Genomic DNA, 18,165 nt, shown 5'->3' on the forward strand with positions numbered 1-18,165 from the left:
CATCTGAAGGAGAAGCAAGGAAGGACCTGGAGAACTTTTTAAAAGACAGATCCTGGTCCTCTTGAACGCAGAGACTAAATGCAACTGCAGCAAAGAGCTTGCTTTGTATCCCTGCCTCATCAACCCCTTCAGAATGCATATATTCTAAAGCTGGATTTATTGTAAGCAAAACTAGAAATTCCCTGTTGCCAAAGAATGTGGACACTTCGGTCTTCCTGTTTTACAACCTAAAATAGACTGAACAGTAGGAGGCTCATGTTAGAATTCCAGATATGCTAAACAAGTCCTGAGTTTTATTTTGTGAGGCAGCCATCAAGCGAAAATAGGGAGTGATTTAAAACGCACCACTGGATACGGTCATTCAAGACGGTGCAGTATTTATTCCAGTAAAAGTGAACCCACAGGGCCAAATAATCTATCAACACCGCTCTCTGAGACTCATTTTTATCAGACCACCTCACAGCCCAGAGCTACTCTGGGTGCTCGATTAAAAGGTCTTAATACTAACAGTATCCACTAGGGGTCTAACGAGGTCATAATCTGATTATCTGTTTTTATATAAACTTTTTTTTTTCACGGATGCCAATGCCATTGTTAACGTATTAAGTCTTGATTTGTAAAGATGAACAGATCAGTAGTTTCAGTCAAATTCTACTTGAGAAAGAGTCATATATATTAGGGGTCTTCATTTTAATATTGAAATAGTGGCACCTACTAGTGTTGATAGCATGTCACCAAATCGAACGAGATAAAAATCTGAAGTGAAAAAGCTACAGGGAAGGGTGCCCCTGTGGCTCAGTTGGCAGAGGACACGCCCCATGTACAGAGGCAAAGTGGGCATGGCTAAATGAATAAAACTCATTTCACTGTCTCTTTAGATTATTATTATTTTGTTATAGATGCAAGTACATTTTCCTGATAATGCTTGTACACTTTTACTGAAGCATTATTTGGACAGGAGACCAGTTTGTACTTGAGTGCTTCAACATGATGATCCTTTTGTTTAAATCAAAGAGGCAGGGAACCAGAGCATCCATTTATATTATTGCCCCCTGTGTTCTTGTTGTCCTTGCTTTCATTGTTGGGATTTTGTTCTACCTTGGCTACCTTGTTTTAAAAGTTTCTTTCATGTGCGTTCATTCTGATGTCCTCCTTATTTGTATTCCCACCGTTTATTCTATCATTTCTTTTCCTCTGCTCCTCTGCTACATTGTCAAACTTCATCCTTTCATCCACAGGACAAATGAAGAGTAGACAGCAGTCACAGCGGCGCTGCCGTTCATTGCTCCAGAGCGAGGATGCATAATGCATGTTGTGCGTTCGTGCAACATCAAGAGCCACACACACCTGTCATTACACATACACACTGACTCACACTATCATGAATGTTAGGGAGAGCACTTTGATGATGTATTTATGCATTGAGTGAAATTGCTCTTTACCACAGGCTTAAGGCTAATATGATAAAGTGTGTGATTTTCTGAGCAGCTGATTGATGCAGCTGGCCCCATAGCGAGCGGCCTAGCGTTTAGTATGCTAAAAGAGGATAAACACGCTAACACAGGCAGACATACACACACATTTGCAACAGAGCTGCCAGTTTGGAAGGGATAATAATCTGCTTTTTTCCCCCCCTCTCTCATTCTGTTTTTCTTCCTTCTCTGTTCCCCTTCTCCATCCCGCTGTGTGTGTGTGTGTGACGGCTAATGAGGTGGAGGTGGGTGTCATCCTGTAAAGCCTCTGTGACAGGCGGCTGCTCTGCATCATTTACTGTGTAAGCAGCAGATTTTCAGCGCCGATCTGGCTGTAATAGCTGCTCATCAGTGCTCCCTTAATCCCTTTACAAATAGTCTCTAATTTTTACGAGGATGACCTCTAAACACACACAAACACACCGTGCAGAAGCACTGTGACCCCTGCTGTGATAAGATCCCACAGACAACCCTCATAAACCCTGACTACATTCCATGTAAATCCTCTCACACACACACACACACTTTCCTGAAGAACAGCATTACGCAACAGCCGATAATTTATTTTCAATCGTTTGTAAAGAATGCAGAGCGGAGGCCTGTTTGTTTCTCCACTGACGTGTTTACATCCAGTTACACCTGCTCGACTCTGATAGGAATTCTCTGACATTTAATTCAGTCATAAAAGCAAATGCACGCTGTCAGGAAGATTTGTGTCTCCCTTTTGCATCCTGACTGTCTTTTCCAGTGGACATTCATCATTTCGATTCCTGCTACTGACTTACATAAACTGTAGTTTTATAAATACAATTCTGCTCACCACATGGTCAAAAACAGCGGCCATTTATTGGCTCGTCGAGCGGCTGAACGTATTGACTTGCTTGACAGAGAGGCTCTATTGTCATGAATGGAATTCTGACCCGTGAGGTTAAAAGGTTACAGCAGTAAATGCAGGAGCATAAAAGTCCCGTTTCTGCACAAAATCAACCTGCCAGGAGGGCGGCTCTGATTAGATAAGTGCCAAATGAATGACAGAACGGGGGCATAAAGCTGCAGTCACATCAGGCTGAACTGATTGTAATTGCAAACTGCCAATTAGGACTATTCACATTACTCTCCTACTGCTTATGATAAATAAGGACACGTGTGGATGAGATTTCTCTCCCACTTGATTTTAAGTGACATAATGCGACTATTTTACCCTGATGGTCCAGTGCGCAAAAAAGTATGTTTCCATTAGTGTATAATCACCTGAAAACACAAATCATTCTGTTTTCATTACCCTAGAATGAGCTGTTTATATCTACAGTGGGAGCTGGCCCTCTTCCACAGAGGCCGCCATGTTGAACGTTTCTACAGTAGCCAAGAACAAATAAACCAAACGCTGGCAGAGGGCCTTTAGCGTTATTTGCAGCCACAGAAGGTTCTCCTTCACGTTTGGAAGAGAGTGAGGCAAAGTGTTTTCAATTTGCAAGCTCACAGCAAGATGCTATTAAATCCTACATATTGTTCCTTTAAAAGAGCTTCAGAATCTTTTTTTCAACTTGTTTTTATTTCCAATGAGTGTACCATAAACTTGCACCAGTATGTAATCATACAGTCATAAAAGTGCACAGCAAAGCAACAGAATAGACAGGCAAGCATGCAAAAGAGCAAATAAAGGAAAGAAAAACAAAGAAGTATACTTAGAACTGCACAAAACAAAACCCAAAAAAAGTCCAGTTCCAAAACTGTCCAGGTAAGGTGTAAATACATTATTGTTCTCCCTTGAAAAGTAAGAAAATAGTGTGGATTAGAGTTGCAAAATACGTCCCTGATTGTTTTTTTCTAAGGTTAGTCTCTCATAGTAGGAACTGCAATAATTGGTCCAGAAACAGAAGAAAAGTAGGAGGGAATTCATACCTTTCTTTGCATTATATATTATAGTAATTAATATAGTTTTATTTTTAGATCTAATTGGAAATCTGTCATGTCATTTAATAAATACAAACATGGATTTAAATTCAACTCTTTTCCAGGACTGAAGTAGTGAATGAATGAACCAAATTCCAAAAACTTTTCAATGGAAGACATTGCCAAAACATATTGATGAATGTTCCTTCCTCAGTTCTGTATCTCGGACAGTTAGGTGTATCTTTTGGAAGTGTTACGGAAGTGGTATAGAATTTATGGATGAACTTGAAATTAGTTTCCTTGATGCTGTTACATGTGAATGGAAATTGGGTGGGGGTGGGGGTGGGATGCACATTGGGAGCAGCCATGGATGTACTAAAAACTTGTGTGTTGGAGCTGGTCTTTTTGCTGACTAGTAAATAAAATGACCTGTCTTGCTAGGTCTTGTTGTTGTTAGCTGTATTAGCAAAGCTGTTGACTTGCTAGCTTTCTGACATAAGTAATGGAAATATAACCCATAGCATTTTTTTTTTTGAATAGCAGTGTATCAGGAATTCAAGATGACAAAACCCAAAAGTTATTTTCACACCAAGGGAGCCAACTTTTTCCCCACACATACTGATATTTATCTGCTGCAGTTTCCTTGTGGTTGATTTCAGACTTACAACAACAATAGCGGAAGATTGAACTGTCTGTAATTGCAAGCTGCCCATTGGGAAATAGCGTTCATGTTGACCTCTCATGCTAACAAAAAATGATGATGTTTGGATTGGATTTTTATCCCACTGAGCATCTGATCTGATGTTGATTTCTTTGAAGCAGGCATCAAGCGACAAGCAAGGGATCGAAGATCATAAAAGCTAAAACCATTTATTATTAACAGCAACAGAGTGATTTTACTACAAAATAACAACAATCAACAGTGATTGAAAATAGCCCGTGTTACAAAAGGATCCCAGCACGTAGGCCCTCGTGGGAAGAATTTGAAAGTGTCTGACTTTAAGCACCCAGTGATATTTTTAAATCAAAAGATTCCTAATCATATAGTTCATTATCTTTGTTCTGTGCTAAGAAGTCACATAATTGTCTACACTTGAGTTTGGTGACTATCTTCAGTTCAGTAGTCAGTTTGTAACCTGTTCAAAACTAGGAGTATGCAAGAACTGTTAAATTAGCTGTTTAAAAGGTTGGAAACTCAGTCGCCCAAGTTATCAGGCAAGTTACACATCAGAATCAGCTTTTGTGGTCTTTTAATAGACTTTTAACAAGGCAATAACATCCTGTCTATCACTGCTGGGCTGATAAGGCTTTCAGTCACCAGTGAGGGGAGCTCCACTGCTAAAAGCTACTGACTGTAATTGACAGTGATTCAGTGTATACAGTTCAGTTTAAAGACTCAAAATCAAATTTTTATCATATATGTATAGAGCTATATGTCACCTGTATGCCAGTATCTGACCCAGCAATGACCAAAAAAAGTTGTTTTATCTACATTCTCAAGTAATTTTCATAGTATTTCAGAGTTTGTCTTTTTTTTGCAAATTTGCATCCAATGAAATGTTTTCTTGCTTATGCTCACAGAACATGGAAGGAGGATACATCTGTTCAACGGAGTGGACTGTAGTGTTTCAGTGCCCAAAGGCGCACCTTTATAACTTTATTCACTGATTCGGGTGGGATTTGAACAAATATTTTCTGATTCCCCCTCTGATGTGCTCCAGCTGTTCTGTTCCAACTCTGTTATTTCATTTCCTTTCCTGATGGACAGATGGCTTTTGCTTACTTGTTGCAAGTCGCAAACCATAACTGTTAGCTGCCATGCGTGAGCAGCAGAACTGGGTTCAGCAGCCTCCCGGTGAGCACAGCCGTTCATCGGGATGAACACAACCTCCAAAATCATCAGGGAATACAACACAAAGGTCGTACTAAGGTGGTGTGCTGGATTTAGTTCCCTGCACCCTAACCAAGCTTAAGTAAGTTAACTAACTGCTAACCACCAGGGTGCTGGGAGCCAAACCCTGCAAGAACACCGCCTCAGTACTCAAGCCGAGCCGATGTGTTCACTGGTAGCTCTCAATCCAGAAGAGTCAGCACTGCTCTCTGGAAATGCTGAACAATTGATTCCCCTAATGGTGCACTCAGTTTGAATGTTAAACAAGTTCTCACCTGGTGTGATTCACATAACGTTGTATATTCCCCCCAAACAGCTAAGGACTATACAGATGTTAACTGTAACTTGCTAGAACTGTATGCACAGACTGTGTGTCTTGTGTGTCTCTGTTGTGTTTGAGTAAAGCTTAGCCGCTGACTTAAATTTCTGCAGGAAGTCTAGTTCTTTCTGTTATTTTCTTAAAGTCATTAAGCCTTGAGATATGCAGTAATTTTTAGCTTAAAGTATAATCCTTATAATTCCAGCTCATGTTCCAGCTTCTGTGGTTTCATGGGGTAGCACTAAGAGCATCTTAATTATCCCAGAGTCCCAGAGTTCAGTTTGAAGTGACAGGCAGGAAATATAACAGGAGACAAGCAACTTGTGTATCTGTTTGCATTGCAAGATGAAAAACTGTCGCTCTTTTAGATTATGTGGCATATGCATATACAATGCAGGCCAGATCAGGTCCTTGTTTTGCGAGTCAAGGGTCAAGTCTTTGCACTCAAGTCCAAAATCAAGACAGACAGTTCCCAAGTCGAATTGCAAGCCCTTTGCAAGCTTTGAGTTTGAGCAAGTGTGGTCTATATAATGTAATTTTAACATAAGACTCTCGACTTATGGTTCTTTTTGCAACTTCACCTTGCACAGGCCACTGCAGTTCGTTTGGTGTTGAACACTATATAGTTTTTGTATGCAAGCAACATTATCTTTATTCTGTTTTTTTCCAACTGACACTCAGGAGCCTAGCATTATTTCTTCATGGATCTCTCCTGTATGTATCACTCCTTGCACCTTGGATGCATTAAGGAGAATTAGAAACTGCATTCAAAGATGGCACATGCACTGAAAAATTCTCTGCTCGCTTCCTCATGTCTTTAATGGCCACTACACCACTACACCGCTTCACTTCCCAGCTCTGTTCCAAGGGGCTTGATGTAAAAATCTTTTGATTCTAGCACAGAGATGTTGGACTCTGTCACTGACAGTGCAGCCTACCAGAAAACTAACTAATGAGTTCAAAAGCATTCAGTGCTTACAGCAGTTCGTCTTCACCTCAGTTCGCACTGCACAGCATGAATTTACATCTGTTCTGTCTACTCGTGTCTTAACATTAACTTTACATGTGTTCATTTTCAGAATAATTATGCCTCAGTCCATCCCTCCCATTCTGGTGAATGTAACTCAAGAATGGCTTGATGGAACTTCTTCAAATTTGGCACAAATGTCCACTTGGACTCATGGACGAACCGATTAGATTTCAGTGGTCAGATGTCAAGGTCACTGTAACCTTATGTCTGCCCCATTCTTGTGAACTATATACCTCAAGACCACCTTAACAAATCTGGCACAAATGTCCACTTGGATGAATTGATTAGTTTCTGGTCGCATTATATCCTTCCCATTCTTGTGAACGCGATATCTCAAGAACACCTTGATGGAATTTCTTCAAATTTGGCACAAACATCCAACTTGAATTCAAGGATGAACTGAATACAACTGATCAGAATTTGGTGGTCAAAAGTCAAGGTCACTGTGACCTTCTGTCAAGGGATGACAGGATGCCAAGGATGGACTGATCATTGGCCATAATCCAAAAACTCAAACTAGTTATGACAAACTTTTACACAAACATAGGGTAAAATGATGAGGTGATGACATTTTTAATCTAGAAGGTCAACGGTCAACTTCACCGTGACATCATAACAATGGCCAGCTCTCTATCAGTCCTCTGGTCTTTCACTATTGTTCACCAGAATCTCATATGTCAATAAAGTGATTTTGCCAACAAATACACTTAAGACCTCATATATAATTCCAGACATGGATGTGTTGACTGGTTACAACCACAAGATATTGTTTGTTTCTCATATTTTTATTTAAAATGACAGTGTCAGTGAGGAGGAGCACAGGCTTGAAAGGTGCCTATTCAGCGTAGAATTTTATAAATGCATTGTCCGCCATGTAGTCTCTGTAAGTAGCAACAGAAGGCCAAAGATATTGTTTAGCTTGGCTCGCCCCCCTGTGCAGTGGATGATGTTTGATGACTGTGCTTAGGTGAATTGCTGCAGCGGTAGGTGACATTGACCCTCAGCACTATCTGTTTAAAATAATGGATACTGGCTATGGCACACTGGAACAAATGGGCACTGTTGGCTGCCTTTTTAGCGATTGATTTATACCGCACGTGTGTTTGTGTCAGCAGGGTTGTTCAGTCAGGGTGTAATGTGTGTCAAGTGTGGCACACGCCCCCGTTGCATGGAAATAGATGGCACAGGGGTTAGAGTAGAGAGAGAGAGAGAGGGAGCGCGGAACACATTTCCTGCATACCTCTCCCGTTCTCTCCCGTCTTCTCCCTCCCACTTTGGTCTTCGGAGCGAGAGTGCCTCACCAGCAGCGCGCTCCTGTCTCTCTCTCTCTCTCTCCCCTCTCTTGCTCCCTCTCTACCTCTCTTACTCTCTCTCAGTCTCTCCGTAACCAGCTGTAGCTTAATGTGATCCTCACTTCTCATCACCATTTCATTGATGTTCTCCTGTTTTTTCATATTTTCTCCTCTGAATGAAATCACTGCTGCCGATGCCACAGCTGACACAGTGTTTGGATGCTACCAAGGTGCACAGAGGCTAGAGGGAATGGAAGAGAACTTTTAAGGCTGCTATCAGTGCGCCTTTCTCGTAAATCTAGACACGCTGGATTTGTTAATTTGCTGTTGAGGGACTAGTCAACAATGGAGGGATTTCTGTTGTAGTGGATGACTCATTTAGGTTATTTTCCCCCCTCGAGACTGCTGGATATAGATTTTTTTTTCTTTTGTTCCACCTGCGTGTTTCACCTCTCAGATACTCTATAGAATCTGTTGGGACTTTTATGGAGTGTGAAATTTTTGCAGTAAGTGCGAAGTTTGGAAGAGGAAAGTGACACGAAGCATGGCTGATGAAACTGCAGCTGAGTATTGACCCTTTCTGTCCAGGGAGGCAGGGAATCCAGGTAAGACTCTTTATATTCTAATTCACTTGCATGCCAATGTATATTTGTAATTGTTCTAAAGGATACATCAACCTGTTGTACTTATCAGAGCACTAATAGTGAGGATGGAATGTAATATTAACCCTGCCCCGGTGCTTTTAGAACAGCAAGTGTCGCAAAGGAAGAACAATTTCTCAATTATTTCTGTCTGAATCCTGACAGCTTGGCAAAGAGACGCTTCTCTGACTGAGTAAAAAGTTCTCTGCGTTCCTTCAACAGTTGCATTAACTCTGATACATTTTGGTTTTTTATTTGTAATATTCGTCCTGGGTGCGTGCATCACAAAAACTTGCATCGTATTGCCTGAATGCTCTCAGAGAGTGAGGATGCATTTCGTCATCAGCCCTCTGAAATTCTGCTGACGTAAATAATACTCAGGTGGATTACCACCCGACAGCTACAGCTTTCATTTCCATCAGAATTTCTTTCCCTGCAGGATTTGCTAATTTTATCTGCATTCAGCAGTCAAAATGCAACCTTCAGAATAGTTTGCTGTCATTTTTTTTCTTTGAATTAGACTGAGGCACTGTTCACATTCAGGCCAGACAGTTGCAGTGGTGGAACGTAACTAACTGCATATACTCATGTACTATACTTAAGTACACTTTTGTGGCACTTGTACTTCACTTGAGCTTTTCCATTTCATGCTATTTTACACTTCAACTCTGCTACACTTTGCATTCAAATAATGTACTTTGTACAGTGCTACATTTATTTAATAGCTTTAGTTACTCATTACTCTGCAGATTTGTGTAGATTTGTAATACAAAGGTTTTGTACATTATGAGATATAATTATAGGTTAAATTATCCAGTAGTATATAAAGTAATTAAAAGGGTTTAGGGTGAGATTAGGGTGAGATCCTCTTCACCAATTGCAACATTAAACTGATAAACACATTAAAGCATACTAATTTTGATACAGTAAAATCATATATAAGTCTGAAGAGGGCCATTCTGGGTCATGAGTACTTCTGCACTGTAAAAATGAAAGAGGTTAGAAATCTCAAAATTTCAAGGCAACTTACTCCAATAGATTTTTAAGCCTCACTCAAACTCCTTCACCAACTGTTAATCTTTTGTTTTCTTATTTAGATAAACTTAAAAACTTGAGTTTTAGAAACTAAAAACTATTACAGAGTAAACTCACTAAAGTGAAGGTGAATGATGGTTAATATTTTAATATTTTCAATTAAAGACATTTAATTTTCAAGCACTCAAATAAGGACAAATAAGGGTAACAGACTTTTTTTTCTAAAACTTTCAAGTTTATCTAAAGAAGAAAAATAAATAATCTCAACTGAAGATTGCAGGTCAGCAAAACTTTCTTTCAGTTTATTTCAAAACTGAGTCAGGCTCAAAACTCCAAAATCTATTGCAATTAGTTCCTTTGAAATTCTGACTTGTCTTATTTTTCTTTTCTTTTCTTTTTTTGGCAGTGTGGTCTTTTAAGTATATTTTGATCCTAATACTTTTGTATGTGTGCTCAGTAAAATTCTTTTAGTTGTCACTGCACATTTTTACAGTGTAGTATTGCTATTTGTACTAAAGTATTTAGTAGAGTATTTCTCCCACAACTAGACAGTGGTACCATATTCATCTAAAACTCTAGAATCAGAAACAAACACACACTAACAGCTTCAAAACCTTTCCAACATCTCAGTAAGTGAGCAAGTTTACAAGAACATACTTCAGACTGTTTTATATTTCATAAACATTTAATTGAGTTGACATGAGTTCAAAGTTTTATTATCAAAGCTGCTTTCTAAGCCATGAGTAAAATTAGGGATTTTATTTTCGTCAGTATGAGCTGAGTGCAAGCAGTCTAAGGTACTTCAACTGAATGATGCAGATTTTGCAAATGACTGGAAGAGTCTGAAAAGAAGCTTTGCACTGACAGCAAACTCATTAAGTCTTTCTCTAATGACTTTTTCTGTAACAAATGGAGATAATGAATGAAATCAAACAGGCCAGTACAGTCTCTCTGACTATAATAGTCCCACTGGTGTAAGATCCACTTCAATGATGTAATAGGACCAAACCAAGTTAGAAGAAAAGGCTGATTACCACGTCATTTTTCTGTACAGTTGCCACATTCACCCCTTATATTTCTCTTCTCACACATCCAGATATGACCACGGTGTCCATGGAGCCTGTAGGAGTCCTGGTGGAAAGGGGCCCCAATGCCACCGACCCCCCTCTGAGCACACATGAGGACACAGCCGCCACTTTTACCATCGGCACCATCCTCTCCATCATGTGCCTCGTTGGAGTCTCAGGGAACATCTACACCCTGGTGGTCATGTGCCACTCCATGAGAACTGCAGCTTCTATGTACATCTATATCATAAACTTAGCTTTGGCAGATCTGCTGTATCTTCTCACCATACCCTTCGTGGTCTGCACGCACTTCCTAAAGGGATGGTACTTCGGGGACACAGGGTGTCGGATTCTGATCAGCATGGACTTCCTGACCATGCACGCCAGTATCTTCACGCTGACAGTCATGAGCACGGAGCGCTACTTTGCTGTGCTCAAGCCACTCGACACGGTCAAGCGGTCTAAAAGTTACCGGAAGGCCATCGCTCTGCTGGTCTGGGCTGCGTCTCTCGTCCTCACCCTACCAATGATCGTGGGCATTCAGCTAATGACAGTGGGCAACAAGGCTATGTGCCAGCCCACCTTGTCACCTCTCTCCTACCAAATTTACATCTCCTTCCTGTTTTGCACCAGCATTGTTGCCCCTGGACTGATCATTGGCTATCTCTACATCCAGCTTGCACGCACTTATTGGGTTTCTCAGACAGAGACCTTCAAACTGACCAAGAAACTGCCCAATCAAAAGGTCAGTGTATGCAAGATAGTGTACTTTAAGGACTTTCAAACATTTAGGGCTGTCACAATATCAGAATTATAAACTTTGATACTAGTATGGAAATGAGTGGAAATGAGGTCTTGAAAAAGCATTCAATACTGAACACTGAACATTAGTATTCTATTATTTTAAACAATGTGGTATTGGAAAGTATCTAAGTATCGATACTTTTGACGACCTTAGTTTGTGCTCAGCCAGATGACATCCTTAATCCAAAAGTCTTCCAAAGAAAATAACAAAATATATTGTTTGAGTCAGATTTGAGTCACAAATCTGATGACTTTAGACTTGACTTGATGACATAAAAAATATTTGCAAACTGACTTGACTTTAACACTAATATCTTGTGATTTTACTTGAATTTGAGCCTTTTTACTTGAAAATACTTAATACCTTCCTTCAACCCCAAAGATCAAAAAGTGTGCCACATATCAATCAGTTTCCTTTTCTTTCATAATCAACTAACGTTACTGCTATTCATTCTCAGACAGTCGACACTTGTGCGGGTCTAAAATCACAGAGAGAGACACAACAACTTCCAACTTTGTTCAACATTTGTAGTTGCGTGAAGAATTGTAACGTTAAGGGCATTACATTTGGTGAAGTCCTTGTTAGGACTTGAAAGTCTTGACTTGCAATGTGCATGTCTTGACTTTGGGATTCAAATGCAAATACTTAAGACTTACTTGTGACTTGCAAAGCAATAGCTTAGTCCCCCCTATGAAATGACACGTGTTTTCTGACCCCTATAAGCAAAACAACATCAAGTGCCATGCTTTTCAAAACCATTATAAAATGCTGTTGCGAAATAAACTTTCTAATCTGGCTCTGTGGTTGAGATATGGTTAGGTTTAGGCACTGAAACAGCGTGGTTAGGGTAAGGGAACAGTCATGTTTGGGTAAAAATAACTACTTCGTTAAGATTGGGGAATGATTGTGGTCATGGTTAAAAAAAGCTGACTGTTGGCAGGAGGCAGGAAACAAACAGTGGTCTCCAATGTAAAAGTTCAACCTTTTGTTGACCTGCCCAGCCACCTCTCTCTGTGGACTTGAGGAAGGAGGACAGTTTCTTCAAAACAATTTGAAGCCCACTTCTTGGTTCTCCTTTTTTGGTGGACAAGCATCACCCTTGACCCTGTCCCTTGTGTCTTACCCAGTCTGCAACTACACTGGAAATGGATCTAGACACATCCATCAGGTAGAAGCTGATGAATAGGCAGGAAATTAGGCAAGACGCTGCTGTGCAAACTAACACCACAGAAATTCCACTCACCAGGGCTGTTGATTTAGTCATACTCCTCATGGAGAATGTACCAACTCCTGAGGGAGGGGCCCTATCCTGTAGCTCATAAGCTTGTGACATTCTGTTTCACAGCTATTGTATGACCTCCTGTTTGGGCAAGGCTTTGCCAACAACACTGTCATCATAAAAGATAAACTGTTGCTATTTAAGAGTGGCAGCATCAGTTTGTCTCTCTGCTTAAAGCAGCCTGTTATCAATCCTCTCCCTACTGCTGCAGGTTTTCTATTTTCCGTTCCCCTCTTGCTTTCGGCTCCTGCTGAGACAAGACCTGTTCCAATTTTCTTCATAGCAGGGTTTAAGATGCCTTCATTTTGTCTTATCAGTATGATTAACAATATGGCCTTGAATTTGGCCTTTCAGATGCATTAAAGGTTGTTCGTAGGATTTTCTTGTGCCTTGGAGCATGAGAGAATTCAGAATGTCCAATTTTCAAAAACTGCCACTGCTTACAGGAATAATTAACTACCCAAGTTTTGTACCACCCTTTCACTCCTCACTTACCCCTCAAGGTACCCTTTAGTGGCTGTGTAAGATGCTGCCAGAAAGTTGTGAACACATGATTGATGTTGTCAAACTTAAGCACCAAAATTACTTGGTTGGTTCAGGATAAGACCATTTTTGGCTTTACAATAAGTATGTTATGTTACATATTTCATGTGATGTCAATTAAAACAACTCCCAAGACGAAAGTCACATGATACAAGTGACATGTACTATTATGTACCTTAAAACTTTTAATAAGGTTTTGGTCTTAACCTTCCACGGTCTCCTGGGTGAAAGCCTGGGGCGTCTCATACAGCCACGGATGGGTCTACATTGAAGTCACTTGAAAGCCCAGTGCATCTCTTTTAGCCATTAACAGGTACCTTGTGCATCTGTATGAGTTCTCAAGGGGCGATGACAGAACATCAGTATTTGACAAGTTGTGAATGAGAACGGGCTGGTATGCACCAATACTGTGTTTAAATAGCAATGTTGCCATCAAGGCTTTTATGCATGTTTTGAATTATCACGTTAGAAAAAGTTAATGGAAACTGTAAAATTAGAAAAAGACATATTCAGTTTTGCAAAAAGTGTTCACTTGAAGTAGTTTTTATTGATGCTCCTAAGGCACGATGGAAAAACTTTTTCCAGGGCTCAACATTAATGGGATTTTTTTTTCACTTGCCTGATCAGGGAAGAAATCGACTAGCCCAAAGTAAATTTTTCATGCCCCTGTACAAATTGTTCTGTTAGTGGTCGTTAAATGACAACAAAGACTAAAGTTAATCATCATGTTTATTCTATGGCTTTAATGTCTATGTAAATGAAAAAACAAAATGTCCATTCCAGTTTTTCCAAGGTGTTGTCTTAATGTCACATTTTATTCATCTAATACCCAAAGATAATCAGTTTAATCTGATAATAAACAAAGCTTCCAGATTACATACATTATTCCATAAGACATCCATGATCAGTCCACATGGATCTAATGTAACCTTCCACACATTAATACATGAAACAAAGAGAAATGTCTTATTACTATCATGGATTCTACATTATTTTTAATGTTTAAGGTTCCACTGGTGCTCTTTTAATTGCCTTGTCTCGTTGTACCCTCTTCTTCAGCAATGGTATACTAGTTTTCTGACTGGAGAATTGTTGCCACGTGCTACTTATCTCCATTCCTATCCCCAATCCTAATAATCGCACAACAGTAGTGGATGGAAACAAACATTCATTCACATTTTCTTTTGCCGATTTACTCAAAATTCTGTTAAAATGTGTGATACACTCCAATAAAAATGTGGCTAATGTGGATGCCTTGCTGTGATGATGCTGGGGCAAATGAGGCAGGGTTTAATAAGCCACAATGTGCCTCCGTAAATGGATGATAATATTTTGTTAGATATTTGGCATGCACCCCAATCCAGTGCATTAACACTTCACATTAACGGATCATCTCTGTGTTCTCATGTCCTTAAAGGTGCTCTACCTGATCTTCACCATCGTGCTCCTGTTTTGGGCATGCTTCCTGCCCTTCTGGATCTGGCAGCTTCTGGGTCAGTTCCACCCTTCTCTGCCACTGTCCTACAAAGCCAAACGCAACATCAACTACCTGACGACGTGTCTGACGTACTCCAACAGCTGCATCAACCCCTTTCTGTACACGCTGCTCACCAAGAACTACAAGGAGTACCTGAGGAAGCACAAGCGGTCCTGGTCAGCTGGCAGCTACTTCAACCGGAGGAATCGCTTTCAGCGTTCGCCACGCAGGTCGCCATCTTCCAGCAGTCAGCAGTGCACTGAGAGCTTCATGCTAACGCATACAGCCTCTCTGCGAGCACATAACAGCAGCTTGTAAGGTAGGAGCACATTTGATATTTTGTTAGTTGATGAGAAAACCAAAAGTAAGACAGTCTCTCAGCTACAGTCTAAGACTTTCCCTAAACACAGTTTACTGCTGCAGTAATTATCAGCGATTTTTCCAGCTTTCTACTCACAATTATGCATCAACAGACTGGGAGTGAGTGGATGCTTTGGACTTGGCGGTTTTGTTGGAGTTTTCTATCAGAGGAAAGCCTCTTTCTGATGGCTTGTGTGATTTCAGATGGCATTTATTTCTGTCCCTTCCTACGTCCTGGTATGTTGTGTGAACATGTCCATATGGGACAACTGGTGCCTCTTGATGTTTATGTATGGAACTGGGTGAGCTGGTGCAACACGTTCAGCAACAATAAATATTCCATTACATCAGAAATTCAGAAAGTTCAGGACAGCACTCTGATTCCTTCAAAAAACTGTCACATTCCTAGAGAGGCATAAAGTATGAACGAATCAAACGTGTATTTCATAAGTCATGAAACAGTTTCAGCTATGCATATAAAGAGGAAAACGGTTCATCATTTAACTCCACACAAATTCACTATTAAGAAATATTTTTAAAAAAATCTTCTATCTTACATTTCATAAAGGCAGTATGTTGCTGCCATAATGCTGTGATTTGATCTTATATTGCACTGTGTAACTGCATGTGACTAAGTTCATTTCAGAGTCCACTTACTTTGTACTTTTTCAGGACTTTTCACCACACCTCACTGTCCTCTTTGAAGACTCATGGCCCTTTTCCATGCAGAGCTGGCCTGGCTTGACTTGGTTTGACTTGGCCCGTCAGCAGCATGGTAGGGGCTTGCATTTCCATTAAAACAGGGGTACCCACTTGAAGGTGTGTCTTTTATCAGAAGATGAGCTCGTTCATATACGTCTATGGCATAAACACACCGTTTCCTCAAATTCTTCAAACTAAAAGTCCCCCGTTGTTTCGTTATTTAAATGCTTTTATTATGAAGCAGCATAAACAGGAAATGTTTTTATTCAAGGGTTTCATCAGCAGTAATTTAACACAACTCCGACACAGCCGAAAGAGAATGTGAAATGGTAAAATATTGCAGATACCTGAAAGTACGAACTACAACAGAAGACAGAAACTATATTTCAAAACATAAAGATTCTGTTAGAAGCAACAAAAGTGCTGAGAGCTGAACATAAAGAGACTTTAAGAAACGTCTTTGTCTCTGCTATCATGCACACATGAGCTGAGTATCACAGCCAGTGGAAAAGACCGGGGAGGCATTGGGTCCTATTTCCCCCCAAGTTAAAGATGGGGTGGCAAAACGGCCCAATCCTGACACAAAGCAGGAAAAATCCAGTTGTAAAATTGCCCTGCTTAATAAATTCAGTTTGAAAAACTCCAAACAAGACCAAACTTTTACCACTATAGCTTATGTTATATTATTCTTAAAGTCGGTGTAAAAGAAAATCTGAGTTTTTCTTCTAAGCCCATTATACATGCTAGAAAATAGGTCCTAAAAACAAAAGGAGCCAGAGTCTCCAACACTATATAAGCCCCATGAACAGAGTCACAAACAAGAGACCTTTTTTGAGATCTAAATTTAGATACTTAGCGATTTTATTTATCATTCAAATTTTGCTGGGTTAATAGCACATTTCTTTGGATTGACAACAGAACACATATATATATATCTTTACACAGACTTTGATGTTGAATTTACATGATGAGGCATAGTGGGTATTTTTGTTGCTCTGAACCTCTGAGTTACCAGCAGACCCTTCCCTCTTATGGCAGCTTGTGTAATCTTGTGTATGTGACGTAGTCTTGCAGGATTTTGGGAGAAGTGTTAGTCGACAGAAAAGCGCATGCTGTTAGGGGTAGTTAAGTTACTTTAGTTGGCCGTAAAGTGTCTAAATAAGCTCAGGATCCAGCATGTCGATTGATGTTTTATTTTCTTTTGTAGTTTTTATTTGCTTGCATTGTTACCAGTGGAAACACAAAACACTTTCCTGCGCCTGCAGGCTATTATGGTGATCACATTAACTACCCAGAACAGTTCAAACTAGGCTGGAGCATGCAGGGAGTCTCCTCTTGACATTACATCATCTAACATTACCTGCATATCTTTTCCCTCCCATTGTTTAACACAAGTCAACACCAATGGTGATAAAACACCACAACTGAGATCTTGGTTGTGCTTTCTGCATGCTGATGAAAATAACTTGTGGCAAGAGATGATTTTGTGTATATTTTCAGTATTTGAAAAAAGTGCAGTGTCTCCTGTTCTTAAAAGCGAAAAAGAATGGGAAGTCTTTTTCTACATAAATGAACTAGCCTCATGTCAGTTTTTAGAGAGGAAGCTAGCAGTTAGCTTAGTACTGGTTAAGTCTAAATTACTGAAAGCCGACTTGTTGGAATGTACTAAAAATGTAATTCCTTAATAACTGTGACCTAAAATGTTCTAATTTCCTCTAGAATCAATCTAGTTTACTTAGAAGTTGACTTTTCTGTGGCTGGTTTTAAAAAGAAAAGAGTTTAAGGGGAAACTCAACATCTAGCAATTGCATGACTCCATTCATGTAGAGGTTTTCATATGGGATAGGGGGCAGTAATCTACTTTGCAGATTAATACAATGTAGACCACAAATACAGACCTTGTATTCAGACCTTTCTAATTCATAGAAAATATTAACAATTTAATAACTTATGTTAGCTAATGTCGGCAAAATGCTAGCTAGCTAGCTACTCTAATCATCAATTGTTGGCTTGCTAATTAGCTAGTGCTTATTGTTTTACTTTTTCTGGTCCCCTACCAACATCTTTTAACCATCTTGCTCTGTAGCAAAACACTAGCTAACTACCTAGCTAATCTACATCAGTCATTACCTAGCTAGTTAGCTAATGTTTGATGTTGCTTTTACAGGTTCACCAGCAGTATCTTTTAAGCATCTTTGCTCTGTAGCAAAACAGTAGCTAACTACCTAGCTAATCTACATAAATCTTTAGCTAGTTAGCTAATGTTTAGTGTCAACATAGATCAGCCTAACACATAGCGTAGGAAATGGGAAAGGAGAAAGTTGAAAGGTACCAAGTTTGTTTAACTGTTATTGAAGCA

The 18,165-nt window shown here is 39.8% G+C and overlaps 1 protein-coding gene across 1 annotated transcript in view; it reads left to right on the forward strand.

Moving 5' to 3' along the window:
- The first annotated feature begins 8,002 nt into the window (after positions 1 to 8,002).
- Positions 8,003 to 18,165, forward strand: part of uts2r1 (urotensin 2 receptor 1) — a 63,910-nt gene continuing 53,747 nt past the window's right edge. The window contains exons 1-3 of the mRNA XM_084740866.1: positions 8,003 to 8,502; positions 10,670 to 11,385; positions 14,685 to 15,063. Coding sequence (XP_084596992.1) covers positions 10,672 to 11,385; positions 14,685 to 15,062 — 1,092 coding nt within the window. The 5' untranslated portion in view covers positions 8,003 to 8,502; positions 10,670 to 10,671 and the 3' untranslated portion in view covers position 15,063. The remainder of the gene's footprint in view (positions 8,503 to 10,669; positions 11,386 to 14,684; positions 15,064 to 18,165) is intronic.

Source organism: Lutjanus erythropterus, chromosome 17 (genome assembly GCF_056507025.1).
Source record: "Lutjanus erythropterus isolate fLutEry1 chromosome 17, fLutEry1.hap2, whole genome shotgun sequence".
NCBI classification, from domain to species: Eukaryota; Metazoa; Chordata; class Actinopteri; order Lutjaniformes; family Lutjanidae; genus Lutjanus; species Lutjanus erythropterus.